This window comes from Dermacentor andersoni, chromosome 2 (genome assembly GCF_023375885.2).
Source record: "Dermacentor andersoni chromosome 2, qqDerAnde1_hic_scaffold, whole genome shotgun sequence".
Classification (NCBI taxonomy): domain Eukaryota; kingdom Metazoa; phylum Arthropoda; class Arachnida; order Ixodida; family Ixodidae; genus Dermacentor; species Dermacentor andersoni.
In genome coordinates this window covers 236159285-236176733 of record NC_092815.1, presented here as the reverse complement: position 1 = coordinate 236176733, position 17449 = coordinate 236159285, and the positions used below count along the sequence as shown (strand labels likewise).

Genomic DNA, 17449 nt, shown 5'->3' with positions numbered 1-17449 from the left:
TGGCTTGCACTGCAGTACTGTTGGTAATAGCAATTCCTTATCTGCTTCTACAGAAGTGAAATTGCTGTCATTTTATCTTTCCTACTCCCTCAGAACCTTCACGTTCACATTTCCATGCTTTGTATGTTGGACAGACTAGTTGGCAAATGTGCAAACTTTGTACATGCTCTTTCTATCGATGCAAAGAAAAAACAGGTCAAGTGCCATTTGACAGAACGTACAGCAAACTGTATCAACTTATCCGAGAAGTACTTGGTGTGCATTTTAATAAGCGTCGCTTTCCTCCTTTGAGACCGCATGCACACTTGCATTGCTTTTGTCAGCTTAGTTGTTAAGACATTGGCGTCCGGGTACAGGGGCAATTGTGAGTAGCAAGCTGCCGCTCGTACATCACGGGCTTGCAGGCTTCCCACTTCACCACTGACAAAATTTGCTACGGTGGTTCCAAAATTGGCACCTCTGCTTATGCTGTCTGGATAACCTCCTTCCTACGCTTACATATATATATGTATTTTTTCCGTGCGGCAACATTTGAAAGAAAAGTTATTCTGATATGGGGGGGGGGGGATATCAGAAGCACATTGCATTGTGAATTTCTTGTTTTATTTAATATGCAATTGGTATAAACAATGACAGCAAACCGAGCTAGTATCTGCCACTAGGGTATGAAAAAAAAAAAACTGATTGTATCTCTCTCACCACAGGTTGTTCGCCTCTCGACCATCGTGGGCCTAGCACGGTCTGCATCGGTGGACGTCAAGTTTGAGCTGCCACTGTAGCCTCAGAGGGTGCACTGCCCAACCTTCCTAAGTTATACCCTGTAATCGTGCCTCCTTACGTCCCCAACAGTGGAAGGGCAAAGCGCGTGCATTGTCCCTTCTTGACACACAAAGCTTTAAGCGAGATATGCGACTCTTGGTTCACTCAACTTGCTTGAAGGTGCCTCTCCAAAACCCACACATGCCAAGGCTTTGCTGCTGATGGCACTGTTTTTAGCTTCTACTACAGAAAAGTGGCGCTCACGATACTGTGTAGCAGGGCACGTCCACCCATGCGACAGGATTTGACGCCAACCATGGTGAACGTAGTTCAATGCTGCATTACTCAACCTTGTTTTTTTTTTTTTTTTTTTTTTTGAATAAAGTGTACATACTGTCCAACATGTCTGCAGGTCCATTTTGTTGTAGCACTGTTGTTAGAATTGTTTAGCAACAGCAAGTTTGAAATGGAACAGAAGCAAACGAGACACATACAAAAAAAAAAATTGACAATTGCGATACTCCCTAGTGCTAAATTTTAGTGCAGCTCTATAGGCGTTTTCATTTTGCGATATATTGAAGCAAAGACTTTGAGAGAGGCATGTAGCAGAGCGGGCAAATGTCGAAGATTCCAGTGTAATCGCCGGTGCCATGTGGCTTCCAGTAAGTACTACACAATTCACCCGCCGTGGTTGCTCAGTGGCTATGGTGTTGGGCTGCTGTGCACGAGGTCACGGCAGCCGCATATAGATAGGGGCGAAATGCGAAAACACCCGTGTACTTAGATTTAGGTGCACGTTAAAGAACCCCAGGAGGTCGAAATTTCCGGAGTCTTCCAATACGGCGTGCCTCATAATCAGAAAGTGGTTTTGGCATGTAAAACCCCATAATTTAATTTTTACTACACAATTCAGGTCGCTCGAACAAACACGAGCAGACGATAGCCAGAAACAAGCAGCCCAGCTGAGACCAGATACGAGTATGCATGACACCGGTTTCCCGCGCACATGTCACTGAACGAGCCACTCTCGTTGGTCTTCCCCGTTTGCGGCTCACGGCTCTCATTTCCCGCTCCACATTCGCTCGTTCCTCTTTCACTGTGCTCGTTCGATCGGTTTTGCCAATGGCGACGCTTTCCGCAAGAATGGGCGTCTAAGAGCTCAGGCGGTACGTATTCTGCAAGAGTCCACCTCGTGGACTCTTGCAGAATACCTCTCTGCAGCTCTAAAAGATAGTGCCGACTCGCAGCTGATGCTTACTGAAATATTAGGACAACATATAAACACTTTGTAGCAACAGTTTGTGCAACGAAAACAAGATGGTACCGGCAGTGCAAGACAGTGTTAAGCCATGGCAAGTTGGGGGGAAAAAGTGCTCTGTACGGACATGCAGAAACATTGACGCACTTATCAGGGAACAGGGCTTGCTTGCGTGTAAGCTACACAGGCCCCTGCAACATCACAAAGTGATGCAACAAATATGTGGCAACGGGAGGGGGAGAAAAGCCAATTGGCAGGCGGTGAACTTCCCGGAAGTTGACGGAAGTTGACGTGCTTCGTTTGTCATCTGCTTGGGTGCAACACACAACAAAATGGAATGTTTCTCACCTTCTAATCAATAAAATATTTCCATGAAAAAAAAAAAAAATTTCTCAAGCTTAAACGATCTCAAATCGTAATACAGTAAAACCTCGTTCAACCATACCCACTTAAACAGTAGCTTCGTTTTAAAAGTAGTAAAGTCAAATCCCCACCTCAGCGGCCATTGAACATAATGTGTTTTGTATCCACATAAACCGTACCAGCTTATTGCGTACGTATTGGTTAACATGTAGTGCTTCCACTTTTCGACGCGCAAACATGGCGGTGCGTCGTCTCCATCGGGCAGCCCGGCAGAACAACAAACCTCAGAGATCAGACCAATGGCCTCCAAGCGCCCTATGCGTTTGCGCGTGAAGCAACAACATCATTTCGGCGCCGTGCCAGGGAGTGTTGTGGTGTCGTGCAAGCAAGGATTCGCGTCATGCCGAAGCTCGGATAAAAAAGACGCCGGATGCTCAGCATAGAAGAAAAATTAGACATTGTTCGTGCTATCGAAGGTGACACAAAGAAGTCGGCGCTGGCACGCAACATGGATCTACTGTTGACTACGGTGTGTGGCATTTGGAGTGCGAAGAAGTTGCTCGGCAGCGTTGCTGCGACCGCGAAGCAATGTCGTCTACGAGGTCCGACTTTTCACCATCATTGCCTCTGTTGTATCCGAAGTGTCGCCTGGCGACACTTCGGATGACATAAATACGACACAAAAAGCGACAGTACAGGTGATTCAGGCCCAACAGTGGCAGAAGCTGACAGTTATGTCAGCTTCATGAATGCATTTGTTGCGATGAGAACAGCACCCCGCAATGTAAAGGTGCTCAGCGACTTTTGCAACGCTACTGCGCCTGTGCATGGAGAATATGCAATGCCAACGAGGAATCTGCCCTGCGTGTTTGTCGAGAAGAGGGAGCTGGCTGAAAAGCTGGCTGGCTCACAGCTTCAGTAAGTTTGAGGCCGCTGTCGTCACTGCAAGGCCACCGCCGCATCAAATGAAAATAACACTTGTTGCGCGAAGTGAATAAATACTGCATGTCTTTTTTCCCTTTCGTCGCCCTCTCTCCGAGTTCCGTTTGTGACAGGTAAGTGGGCGATCTCATGCTATTTCGGTGAAGCAGTACTGTTTAGTACATACTTTTCCCAAGCTCCGGCCAACTAAGGTTTAACGAGGTTTCACTGTACTGTATTTACTCGAACCTAGGCCGGCCCCGATCCTAAGCCGACCCCAGAAAGAAAAAAAAAAAGAAAAACTTGCATCAAATGCACGCCGAACAAAAAAGCGAGGACAGGATTTACCATAGAGTCCCTAAATAATACCCTAGAGGGAAATGTGGTGCTAGTGTGTGTCGAACGTTGCTTCAGCCTACGTGGGAATGATGGGAAGTACAGCAAGTACAAGGATCAACTTCAATCCTTAGACTATTGGTGTTTGCTTGCGGCGCAGTAAACGAAGCTATACTCAAATATTTTCATGCAAAATCTAATTTTATTTTTGCAATACCTTATAAAGGATGTCCCAGCTAACTTTTGCCAGAATTTAAAAACATCCAAATGCCACGTAGCTGGACAGAACAAAGGTAATGTTTGCCTTCGCTTCCAAATACTCAAATTATTTTTTGCACTCTGCCTAATTAGATAATTTGTCTTAGTTAATCAACTTCTCAAATCGCAACTTCTCGAGCGTGAACTCTTGTAGAGTTAGCGCTCGTCCTGTCTGCTCCTTTCTGTGTCCATGTTCACTTCGCGCTACAATCCAAGATCATGTTATCAAAATATCTTCTTGCATGCAAAAGTAAAACTGAAGTGTCGCAAGACGAACCTCGCTCTTTAATATGAAATGCCTCTAACAATTCTTGTGCCGTGGTGTCCCTGCTTTTTCCAAGAATCCGTATCTTCAGCCTCGGCTCACACTGATGTGAATTGCAGTGCTTGGGCAAATGTGCTGCTCCGTCTTTAACTTTCAGTGCACGCTCATTTACGGATCGCCCAGACTGGCCGACATGTGTCTTGCCGCGAGACAGCATGGCTCCAGTAGCACATTTTGTGTACTGCTTGGTGTGTACTTTAAAACAGCCACGTTTCTTGCGCCCATCAGAGAGACTGCGAGGACACAGCTCGGCGAGCTTGTGTGGCGCTGAGAATATGACTGGCACTCCACATCTGTCTGCAACCTTCTTTAGGTTGTGGGTTACACGGTGCATATAAGGTAAGACCTCCGGCCTCAGTGTTCTCAGCGCTTGCTCAGCCCTTCTCCTGTGCTCTTCGCTCTTGAGTTTCTGAAGAAGCGACTCGGCAATGGCAGTAATGAGCACATGCCTCTGCGGCTAGCACAAATTTTCGTTTGAAAGCAGATGCATAGTGACATCGCCTGTCTGGTGCCATGACGATAACGCCACGCCACACGCCGATACAACACAGGTCAAAATGACGAGGTTGCTCGTGTACTTCAGTTGGCTACTCGCACAGCTAGTAGCGGCTGCGATACTGACTTTTATATATGGCACTAGCTATGAATCATATTTATCAACTTCAATTAAGAACTGGCATGTTTTTTAAAATCCTCAAATCTAAGTAGACCCTAGAGTTTGGTATGCGATTATTTGGAAAAATTGTTCGGGCTAGATTTGAACAGATACAGTACGCATGACTGACACAGTTAGTATTAGCTTTTCTGCATGATTGCTAAGGTGTGTCGTGCACAGGAAAAAGGGGGTGGCTACAGTAGTAGAGCTGCAGCTTCCAGGTTTGTTTTATGCAGTCCACGTTGTGTTGCCAGCTAACAAAGTGATATCCAATGTCTGGCCGATATCTGTGGACAGGAAGGTGAGAATTTAGGTCTGAAATTTAGCATTGAAAAATCAGGCGTCATGTTGTTCAGTTAGAACACTGAACAATGTCAGTAGAGGCCAGGAAATACCTTGGCTAAAAGAATATAAATACCTTGCTATATGAATAAACCAAGGCAAGAGATATATGGAAACACAGGAAAAAATAACAGCAAAGGGAAAGAGAAATGCGGCCGTAATGAAACACTGAGTGTTTTGGGGATACAATAGGTACGAGGTGCTCCAGGATATGTGGAAAGGTGTAACGGTTCTAGGACTTACTTTTGGCAATGCGGTTGTTTGCTTTAAATCAGGGTTACAATCAGGACTCAATGGGAACCAAAGGTCAGTGGGACGCCTCACAGGAAGACTACAAATGAAGCTGTGCAGGGTGGTATAGGCTGGACAAGCTTTGAAGTGAGGGAAGCTCACAGTAAAATTGACTATGAAGAGCGACTGATAAATATGAAACAAAGTAAATGGGCTGGAAGTGTGTTCAAGTATTTGTACAGGAATAACATTGATTCGCAGTGGAGGAACAGAACTAGGAAGCTTACCAGCAAGTATGCGGCCTGTAGGGTGGGCAACACAGCAACAAAGAACGTCAAGCGGAAAGTCGGAGAGGCTGAGATAATCTCATGGGTGGCAGTAATGAAAAAGAAACCTGTTGTGAGTAACTACTTAACAGGAAAAAAAAACTAAATCAGGAAAGAAACAGTTTATAATAACTCAAAGGGAAGCTCATGACTTTTCGAAGCGAGGTCAGGATGCCTTAGAACACGCACCTATAAAGTGAGATATAAGAAAGAAGAAGAAGCATGTGCTTGCTGCAGTAAAGCTAGGGAAACGATGGAGCATGTTTTATTAGAATGTGAACACATCTGCCTAGCGGTTGATTTAGGCACCTCTGGCCTCCTTGATGCCCTTGGCTTCAGTGAGAGCAGGGGAAAGTAAACATGTCCGCAATAGAGATTGGTAAGAGGCGAGTAGAAGATTGGTGGAAGTAGACAAACAACAAACAACGGAGGTGGCGTAAAAAAACTAAGTAACATTAGGCAACATAATAACAAGAGTTTGGTGATGCAATCCACCGCCCCATTCCAAAAGGGATACTCATAGCATCCATAGATCCATCCATCCAACGAAAGCGACGGGAACAGTGGCACGCTTTTGAAGAGGCAACAACATGTCGCACAAGAATGTCCGACTGGGCCCTCGGATCTCGTAGAGAGTGCATGACCGCTCAAACTGCACAGCTGTCGTCGCATACTGCTCCTAGCAGACGACGTGCTCAGTTTCAAATAATTGACAGGAGTGTGTCGTCATTGTGACGCCACCAAAAATATGGCTGCGCCCCAGGTTTTCAAACAATTAAAAATGTACTTCGATGGTGTCACATGGCCCAAGTGGCTTGAGGTCCACTCCAGTGTAGCTTTTTGAAACTTCCACATAAATTTTCAATGTGATTGAGCACAAAACACCACCACAACATAATTGTGTTGAAAGGTAGGACAAATCTTTATTACTGCAGACATGCATCTGAAGAAACTAGAGAGTGCATTACTGGCAAGGCCAGCACATTACACGAGACCAAGTAGTTTTCTGTTCTGGCTCATCATCATTAGACAGTCCAGAATAGTGTGTGTGTTAAATCAAAGTATTTTGTAGGATTCAACGTTGTCTTCCCCTAGAATATCTTTTATTTAATGTGCAAGAATGTAAAAAAGTTAACAGACAAAGCAGCATTTGGTGCGTCTTGTCAAACCTGTCCAAGCCAAGACAATCCACTAGTGCACATCCTGCCATTAATATAGGTGTGTTCCAATTCTGGCCAGCATCGGAGACAGTCTACGTAGGCAGCTAATAAGACGGCCGAGACAGCTTCGAGGCCAAGTAATGGAACGAGTTTCGAGCCATCTGAAAGACTTATGGAAGACGCTTCTGCGACATGACGCCACCTCGCAGTCACAAGAAAAAGTTGAAAAAAGCACACATTATTTCTGTATTTTAAGTATTTGCACCTGTGAACCTATGAAAAACAAGATCTGACTTGTATTAAGGGCATAGGAAAGCCTTACTACGTTTTCTTATATGCAGAATACCTTCCTGCAAGTTGCCAAGCGTCCTGTTCAGCCACTATCTTGTTTGGACAAGAAAGTAGCCTGCATCGTTGTTGAATTCGATGCTGTCTTCGCTAAGATGTTTACTTTGATGTCTTCGTGAGGATTGGAACAAGACTTAAGATGGCTGCTGCCCTCTTACTCATCTACTTTGCAGTCTACAGCGAGTAATGGAACACAGCATATGCTAGCAGTCTTTTCAGGCCTACAGATGCTAGAATCCCTGAATTGTCTTGGAAATTGGGTAAGCTGAGATTCGGACAAGTTGAGAACTTAATTCACCGTTTATTGGGGATCAAAAATAGCAACAACGCAGCCTACATGACAGTTCACAAGTGGGAAGCCACAGATGCTAATGTGTTTGACAATGCTATTTCTTAGCATACATAAACATTACATACTTAACTTGCTCAATGGAACGATACGATGCATAATCTCACAATGACATGGTGCGAATGCCATCATCCAGCCAGCCTTTCAACTACAGATGGTTAAATAGCTTTGTAGATAAGGTACTTAACATGCCAATTCAGCCTGTATTTCAGTTATGTTACACCATTGCTGAGAACAAACACAAGTATGATTGAAAAAAGATGCAGATGCGAGTTTGTCAACTAGATGGCTTGGCTTGTTTGACAGTTTGTCTGTGGGTAGCTACAGTGGAACCTCGCCTATACATCCTCCAATTTTGCGACTTACTGGGTTTTACAACAGATTAATGCAGTCCCGGCAAACTCCCCGTAGCCATAGAGAGAATGCATCAAAAACCTCGATTATATGAAGTGAGAATAAGCACGACCTGCGAAACACTGTGAACTCAATGGCGGATGATTCAGAAGTATCGCCAGCTTCTGGGAGCTCCTTCGCGGTGCCATCTCCTCGGTCAGGAAGGGACATGTGGAAAGCTCAGATTGGTTTCCAGGCTCGCTCGTGTTTGCTGCCCTCTCATCGTTCGATTCCCTTTTTCTCCCTCTTCATGTCGCTCAACCACCTTCGTTGCAGTCTCATTGAGCTCTCTCTCTCTCTCTCTCTCTCTCTCTCTCGGCATTTTCTTTTTCAGCAGCGCCTCCACCTGTCACCGGACACATTCGCATACACTGCATTTCTGGCACTGTGCCAAGAGTGCTGTCAGCTGCATACTTTAACACGTCAATTGCCGAGTATTGCAAATGTGAAAATATCTCTGTCCGAAAGTGATCACCCGAGAATACCGCCCCTAGTATGTATGGAAAGTGCGAAAGCATGTGTGAAGATAAAACTGATTAGCCAGCAGAAGGCATGCAGATCATCGCTAGGCAAATAATGTCTTTTGGGAATTAAGTCTTGTGATCATAAGAAGTCCTTGTTCTTCATCTTGAGTTAATCACGTCAACAGCAGAATGCACTTTGTGCTCAACAGAAAATGCAGTGTGGTATTCCCGCAAAGCTTCCTGCCAAACATGAAGCAGCCCCAAAGTACAACACTCAAGAATCCGCCACAAATTTCGATCAACATGTCAGTGAAAATGTGCCCCGAGGCTTTCATTTATTGTCATTTCCCACAGCAGCAGTAAGGTAAAAGTTCGGATTAGTTGGTGGGTCATCCTAGAATATATGCCTACAGCACAGGACTAAACGTGGAGAAAGACAAGAAAACACGAACAGTGCTGTCTGTGTCCTTGCAGAGCTGTCCGAGTTTTCTTGTCTCCGTCCACGTTTAGTCCTGCACTGTAAGCACCCATTTTAGGAGCATCAGTAAGGCAACATACGCACACAAACGGCCATAAACATGAATGAAAAAAAAAAGAATCTATATATTAATAACAATCACATCAAATAGAAAAAGGACTAGAAAGGTGGAGAACGTTGACGGCATAGGGCACTACATTAAAAGTTATGTACAAAGCAACAACTAAGCACTCGGCAGTTAACACTTTACTCAAATAAACTTGGTTTATAGGCTGATGAGGCGAGAGAAAAATGCATGCAAGCGCTAGTCAACGGTTACACCTTTTGGATGCACAATCATGTCAACACAATGCGTCTTTAGTCAGCATAGGTTTCAAGGGACAACCAAAGCACTAATAAAAGTACCAATTAGTGTTCGAACTATCCAAAGTATCACTTTTATAAAGAACAGAGCTTTCCACGGTAAGAAAATGGCATAAACATAGGACAGGATCAACACTACTATCGGAAAGATACGGTACCAATTTCACTGACAGAACGTCTGCTGTTTGCATTTGGTAAACTGAAGCAGGCAAAGCAAAAAATGGCAGTTCGTCCTTATTTTGTCAGATTTTTCTACAGAACAGCTCATCAGTGCTACCCCTTCACTTTGTCAGCACTATCTAGGGCAATGTGATATTCTCTCTGTGCAGCCCTCACACTCAAAAGAGTTCTGCCCCAAAGAATATTGCCTCCGAGATCACCAGCACAGCAAAAGAAGTGGTTTGCCACGGGCAATGAGAATTGTAGGAGAAATGAAACTTGAGTTGCAGCTTTCTCTGCAACAATGTGATCTCTCCACAAGAAAGAACAGTTGCAAGATTTAGGAAAGGGTAAGCTAGCGTTCTAGGTGGATTTCGTGCTGTTGTATATATTTAACATGTTCACCATAGCAATACTTTTCAATGCCCTGATTTCTGTGCGTCTTTGTTTATCCATCGGTGGGTCACACATCAGATTCACTAAGTGTGTCATGATTGACCGGTGAGTCTCAACTTTCTCAAACTTTCTCAAGCTCCAGACAGATGTCACAATGTTTGTAACTGGCAGCAAAAAAAAAAAAAAAAAAAAACTTGTCTCCATTGATTTTTCTCAAAGAGTTGCTTCCTCACTACAGGAAGGATGTGCACTTTCATGTGTGAACAGAGGGGATAACCAGTGTGACCAAATAGTAATCCACTTTGTGGTGAACATGTTAAACAAGGCAAAACACTCCTAATTTACAGAAAAAAGACCGTTTGATTAAAGGAATCTGCTGTAATAATCCTTGAGCTTTTCAGATTTGTGTTTCATTCTGGCATGGCAGCAGCACACTGCATGTAGCAAGGCCACCGTAGATAGCACTAACCACAAGGGGACGGCGGAGGGCTGCGGTCGATGCGGCGCAGGACGCGCTGCACGGTGCCCGGTCTCGGCGCCAGAGAGAATGTGGCGGTGGCTGCACCTCGCTCGGGAAGCGTTGGCTCCAGACCGGGCAGACCCAGCGCCTCTTCAGAGGCTGCGTCAAAGGGCAATGGGCTGAGTGCACAGACACACACACTCCAGGGTGAAGAGGGCGCCTGGCCACCGGCGTCGCACTGTCCTGACCCAGTCGGAGATGTTTCTATTCAACCCTTTTCCTGGCAACAGACAATTAAATTTCCCGGAGAACGTCTCCTTTGTCTTGGCGATGAAAAATTCTGCGGCGACTTTTGGCCACTTGCCAGGTGTGCCAGCATTACCATCATTTGTGTCTCCTAGTGGCTTTAATGTGGCCTTGTGGGGCACCAGTGTTGTGCACAGGTACGCAAAAGCTTGGTCAGCATTGCCGATATGACCCAAACGCCTGGCGTGTTATCGTCTGTTGGCTTTGCATCGTAACCAACAAATAAATTGAGCCTCCTCGTTCGCCTTATTCTTCAGGCTCATTACACTGTGCATTGAATTCCTCCACCTTTCCCCAGGATAGAGTTGGCATAGAAAGAACACCACAGCATCACAGCTTACGGAAAGCTTCCCCGGTTCGACTGGTGTACCCACACACAATCTGTGTGCTGCATAAATTTGGCACAAACCACGAGTACTGGTTGAGGGCGTCACAAGCACACCTGCCTTACAAAGAAAGCACTACGCAACTTTGAAATGAAGGAGTCGCATTTATTTTTTGTCAGAACAGGATTCTGTCACAGAGGGCATAGCGAGTGAATTCAGGCATCCTGCCGACTACCCCCTACCTCCAAACCAGGCTGGTGTTGCAATAAATGCAACAGACAAAAGGGCTACACAAATCCCTAATTAGTGCAGTTCCAAACACTACTGTATAGTCTAGGTCGTAATTTTTTGCTTTCTTTGTTAAGTGGAAAAGCCTCTAAAATATCTCAACATCTAAAGTTGGTTTCTTAGCAACAATCATCAAAGCAATTAATATACCATTTACTGAACAACAACTGCATCTATATACACTTTTGGTACTATCCCCTCAGCTGTAGGGTATGCCACTTGTTTTAGCCAAATCTTGTTACTTCTGGCAAAAAAAAAAAAAAAAAACGCGCTCATTCAGCTTAAGGTAGGTTTAACCCTACGTGTAAACAACGTGGCTTCACTTTCACTTCAATGCGCTGAGTACTGCTACACAAGACCAAGCTGATGAAGGCACTGCCATGTCTGATAAGATGTTTAATATGCCACATTCCACCAGCAATGGCAAAAGAATACCGTATTTATTCAAAAATAGGTCGAGCACGAATATAGGTTGACCCCTATATATTGTGCTTTCCGAGAAATAAAAAAAAATTATTCAGGTATAGGTCGACCCATTAGAATCAGCGTGTTAGAATCGAGTACAACCTTAAATCTGCGTTACTATATCGCCATCGGCGTTTCAAAATAGCCGCCTCGTACGCCCTTCGAGCCTAGTTGCCATAGGTTCCTCCACGTGCTGTAGTATTTGTGCTTAGGCATTAGTCCACCCTCTGTCTTCCTGTTTTCTGCGTTTGCTCGATCGGCATGAAGTGCCGAGTTCATCATGGTGCCGCATTTAAAAGGAAAGTGACCATGTGTGCAGAGACGGACAGAAGTTGGGCCACATTACGAGCGTTCGGAGTGGCCAAAACTTGCATGCGGAACTGGCACAAACAGAAGAATATGGTTTTCGCCAGCAAAGCAACACAGTTGACTGAAGCAGGACGTATTTGCGATGATCCACTTCCGACAATACGATCACCTCAGCCCTACCTTGAAAGCGATCTTGAAAGAGTGGGCCATGCACTGCGTTTTTGCCGCTTATAGTTCATGCTGAAGCAAGAGGCAAGTGCTGCCGCACTTCCTCATTGCAGCGTTTTGACAGCGAGTTTCCGTGGTCATCGAGTGAGATGTGTTTATATTTGCTTGCGTGCGTGTGACACCATGCTTGTTAAGGGGGGACAAATGTTCATGATGTCTCCCTGATGCTTTCATAAAAGTTTCGGAGCAATATCTTGAGAACATTTTATTAAATTTTATTGAGCAGAATTTTTCTCCCTTGAACTTTTTGGAGAACCTGGGGAACTTACAAAACATGATAGAATGCTTGTTAAGTATTGACTGTATAGGTAAATGCTGAAGGTCGTGAAATTATTCCTTTCTTTTTTTTTCTTCGCAACACAAATTTTATGGGGTGACATTTTTTTATGTTACCTTCGCATCAAGCACACTTTCGGGGTAAACGAATAGCCATATCATAAATTTACAAAGGCTCAAGATAAGAAAGCGAGAATATCATGACTTGCACTGTGGCCCAAGGAACGTGAAAAAAAAAAAAAACGTAGTCAAAATATGTTAAATGGTAACAAAGATATCAGCTCCAGAAACTGAACAGAAACGCAAAAAAAGTTTTGAGAAAATGGCTCTCAAAGTTTCACCTTCTCTTCAGTTCTTTAAAAGGCACCAAACTTGTAGTCTTTGGGGTGTTTTGTGATGTGGGGCTTCTTGCACATGTGGCCTCTGGTCTAGTGTGCCTTCGTTTCCCCTCCCCCCCCTTTTTTTGTATAACATTCTTTGCAGCTGCTCTACAAAGAGCATGGTGCTTGGGTGTCAAACAAAGTGACATGCAGAACTGTGTGGGCATGAATATAGTTGCAGTGTTGTACCTGCAGGCTGTCTGATTGATAGCAGTCTCCAGTACAATCAGTGCGGCATTTTTTTCGTTTGGTAGAATTGACCATGTTACTGAATGAAGGCTCTGAGTGTCAGCAGCCTTCCAAGACATTTTCACCTGACAATGGCTGTGGAACTTAGGATCAGAGAGCCAGTGATAGATATGCAGCTGCTAGGTGCTTTCCAGAATTGTGCTTTTGTATGATGCCTCAATCACTTATGCACCCAGGCAGCCCAAGGGGCCTAATGTGAACAGAGCTCATGATGAGGTTCTCTTTATGAAGCGGTGGTATGATAGATATTGTTACAAGCTATTGTAACAATATGATAACAGAGTGAATGCGCGATATGCTTGGTTGTGGGTACGAGGTGCCGATGTGCAAAATTTCTAGCCGCAGATATACAAGGAGTTGACACTCGATGTGCTTAGTCATGCAGTTCGAAGTGACGACGCGCGAAATGCTTAGACGCGGGCTCGAGGAGTCGACACTCAATGTACTTAGTCACACAGTCCGAGGTGCCAATGCGCGAAATGCCTAGATGCGGGGTCAAGGAGTCAACACTCGATGCGCTTATTCGTGCAGTCCAAGGTGCCGACGCGCAACATGCCTACATGTGGGCTCGAGGAGTCGACATGCGATGCGCTTATCGCGCAGTCCGAAGTGCCGACGCGCGAAATGCCTAGACGCGGGCTCAAGGAGTCGATGCTCGATGTACGGTAAAACCTCGTTAAACCGTACCCGCTTAAACAGTAGTTTCAGTTTAAAAGTAGTAAAGTCGATTCCCCGACTCAGCAGCCATTGAACATAATGTATTTTGTATCCGCATAAACAGTACCAGCTTATTGCGTACACAATAAGTTGGTACGCAAAAACGTAGCGTTTACACTTTTCGTCGCACAAACACGGCGGTGCGTCGTCTCCATTGGGCGGCCCAGCAGAACAACGAGCCTCAGAGATCGCTACAACGGCCTCCAAGCGCCCAGTGCATTTGCACGTGAAGCCGCATCAACATCAACATCATTTCGACTCCATGCCAGAGAGCGTTGTGGTGTCGTGCGAGCGAGGACTTGCGTCATGCCGAAGCTCGGATAAAAAAGACGCCGGGTGCTCAGCATAGAAGAAAAATAAGACACCGTCCGTGCTATCGAACGTGACACGAAGAAGTCGGCGCTGGCCCGCGACATCGATCTGCTGTTGACTACAGTGTGTGGCATCTGGAATGCGAAGTTGCTCGGCAGCGCTACTGCGACCGCGAAGAGATGTCGGCTACGAGGTTCGACTTTTCGCCATCGTTGCCTCTGTTGTTGCCGAAGTGTCGACTAGCGACAGTGATGGGGACGACACGGAAAGCGACAGCACGGGCCATTCAGGCCCGACAGTGGCATAAGCTGCGCGCTACGTCAGCCTCATGAATGCAATCGTCGCAACGAGAACAGGGGCACGATAACGTAACTATTCCAAACCAAAAGTTTTCCAAACTCCGGCACCCGGCAATGAAAAAGGTGCCCCGGGACTTATGCAGCACTACTGCGCGTGTGCACGGGGAATGCGTAACGCCAACGAGGAATCTGCTTTGCGAGTGTTTGCCGAGAGGAGGGGGCCTGGCTGAGAAGCTGGCACGCAGCCTCAGCAAGTTTGAGGCTGCTGTCGTCATGCTAGGCCGCCGCGGCATCAAACGAAAATAACACTTATGTTGCGTGAAGTGAATAAATACTGCATGTTTTTTCCCCTTTCATCACACTCTCTCTGAGTTCCGTTTTCGACAGGTAAGTGGGCGATCTCACGCTATTTCGGTTAAACAGTACTACCGTTTAGTACCTACTTTTTCCAAGCTCCGGCCGACTACGGTTTAATGAGGTTTCACTGTACTTAGTCATGCATTTGGAGGTGCCGATCTAGAAAATGCTTAGGTGAGGGTCCGAGATGTCCTTGCGCGATATGCTTGATCGCCGACACAGAGAATCCTATGCGTGAAATGCTTAGCCATGGTATGGGGATTGCGTGCGCAATGTGCTTGGTCACAAATTCCGAAACACCGTGTGCTGAAAGGCCTAGCCATGTGTCCGAGGATTCTACGCGCGAATCTTGGTCGCAAAGTCCGCGTCGCCGATGCTCGGAATGCTTAGCCGCAGGTCTGAAACATCCACAGACGTAGGGATCGGCCACGCTACTGCGATGTCTGTGTAGCGCCCGTTTTGACACGTCGAGATTACGGCGAGCGGAGACTTCCAAGCTCGCGAGGTGCAGAGAGCCGAGCAGACGATGCGAGCGCCGAACCAATGGCAAACCGAGCTGGAGTCATGTGGCGGGTGCAGCCAATTGCAGACTGCGGCAGAACCTTCAATAATTTGCTTTTTTTTTTTTTGTGCTTGTTTCTGTACGAAGGAGATAGCTGAAGCAGCACATCTGAAGACGGAGAAATGCACTTTACAACGAGACCAAGATGGTGGTGCTTGGTTGCACCGTTCCAGAGATATTGTGTCTTGAAGAATGCTGCTCTTTCTTGATTTCCGTGGAATTTTTCGCCACCTTGGCTGATAAAATAAACTTTTTAGAGCTGCGTCCCCCCTTAATTTAGTTAGTACTGTACTGTACGGGAGCGCAGTGCTCTACAAGTGCGCAGTACTGTGCGGGTGTGTATTACAATCGGGTAAATAAGGTGATTTGTGATTTGTGCAACTGCCGCTACGATGTACGGTATCAACATGCATGGCAGGGTGTTTCAGTTTGCCACCTTGGCCCTCGTGGCTTCGGCGGCGGCTCTGTTCCTTATTGGAACTCCATTGGCTCAGTACTTTTGCTAGCTCTGATCAGGAATATAGGTTGATAGCTAATTATGAGCAACATATTTAAAAAAAAAAAGAAAGATCGACCTACATTTTAATAAATACGGTAGCTTTCCCTCGCTTGTCATGTCTAAAGCCAATAACTGCGCACATGCTTTGTGAGGGTGGTCCAATGATTTTATTACAGAAATTGCAACATGTCTGGCTGTACAATAAATCAATATTTAATTATTGTGTACTTAAAAGGACTTGCTAGAAAGGATCGTCCTACTACTTTTCCTTTCTTTCAATGGAGTCTTCAGTGCATTGTTATATGATGATATAACTGACACAGTCCTGACTCAACAGTCCTGATCAAGGGCATGTGCTCAGTTGTTTTTATCGTTGCTGCTTTGCGCGGATGCCAATCAGGCTGCAGCAAAAGTATGCGAGCAGTGCCACCCTCACCACAGAAGAGCCGTCAGGATCAGTGTGAACTGCCCCTGCGGTGTTTGCCGTTTATTCGAGGTGAGAGGAGCACTGTCGTCAAAAAAGGAGCGGCTGGCCTTCGCAGTCTGCGTGCCCCACAAGGCCTGCCGTAAAAACTGGTTTCACGAATGCCATGCCCCATAGCGAAAGGACCAGAAGTACCAGTAGAGCGTCGCTGGTAGAAGAGGATGTAGGCATGGGCCTGTTCCTCCAGACGAGGCGGGGGCTGCTTGCCGACTGACTCGTCATTGTAGTGGTACCACTCGCCCGTAGTCCAGTGGCGTGTGTACGCCGTGTAGTGACCGCAGTTGACCCCTGCAAGTAGACAAATTTGGATAAGTTGGTAGGCATTTGTAGGAAACTGTTTCATGCTTTCACGAGTGTGGGCATGTGCTACATAAGGTAGAACCTTGTTCATACATTTTTTTTTTTGGGGGGGGGGGGGGGGGGACGAGAAAAACGTACAGTGGAACCCAGCTATATCGAACTCGCAAGAACACGCCTATCAGTTCGATATAGAGCATAATTCGATATAAGCCTGATAAATAATTGGATGTCATAAAAGCAAATACCATTTATAAAATCACTTTATCGATGAAACTAGCTTAGTTTCACATGAAATAATCCTGCATTTTCTTCTGCTTGGGCAATTTCGCTGCCTGCGATGCATGCACTTCACATTGTTTAAGGAGTCGGAGCAGCTGAGGCCGCAACCTTCCGCATTTGCGCAGAAGCACCAGACTACTGCGAGTGCACCAATCACTTCGGAGAATGTGGGCAAAGGACCGTTGTTGCTTTCCTCATTGTACCCACTTTCGCTTGTGCTCGGTACGATGTCGGCAACGTAGTCTTCGTTTTCGGGCTCTCCCGTGGTCGCGACACCATCATTTGCACTACCAAACTCGTCCACCGTTGATTCGTCAACAGCTTCCGGAAATTCTGACAGCTCGCTCCAAACTTTGGCAACACCGGCAACGGCTTTATCGCATTCACCAGAATTTAGTCATCACCGCGCACGCGGAAGCCGGCACAGCTGAAGCAATTTCGAATGAACCACTTGTACACGGCCGTGCAT

The 17449-nt window shown here is 45.9% G+C and overlaps 2 protein-coding genes across 5 annotated transcripts in view; one reads left to right on the top strand and one right to left on the bottom strand.

Annotated features, from left to right (window-relative positions):
* ScsbetaA (Succinyl-coenzyme A synthetase beta subunit, ADP-forming) overlaps positions 1-1160 on the top strand; it is a 79185-nt gene extending 78025 nt beyond the window's left edge. For all 3 annotated transcript variants that reach the window (XM_050186746.3, XM_050186747.3, XM_055075716.2), the window contains one exon: positions 705-1160. In XM_050186746.3, coding sequence (XP_050042703.2) covers positions 705-779 — 75 coding nt within the window. In that variant the 3' untranslated portion in view covers positions 780-1160. The remainder of the gene's footprint in view (positions 1-704) is intronic.
* LOC126539919 (ubiquitin carboxyl-terminal hydrolase 11-like) overlaps positions 1-17449 on the bottom strand; it is a 205799-nt gene that overhangs the window by 2699 nt on the left and 185651 nt on the right. For both annotated transcript variants that reach the window (XM_050186737.3, XM_055075713.2), the window contains exons 17-18: positions 16537-16689; positions 10354-10503 (exon numbers count right to left, since the gene is read on the bottom strand). In XM_050186737.3, coding sequence (XP_050042694.1) covers positions 10354-10503; positions 16537-16689 — 303 coding nt within the window. The remainder of the gene's footprint in view (positions 1-10353; positions 10504-16536; positions 16690-17449) is intronic.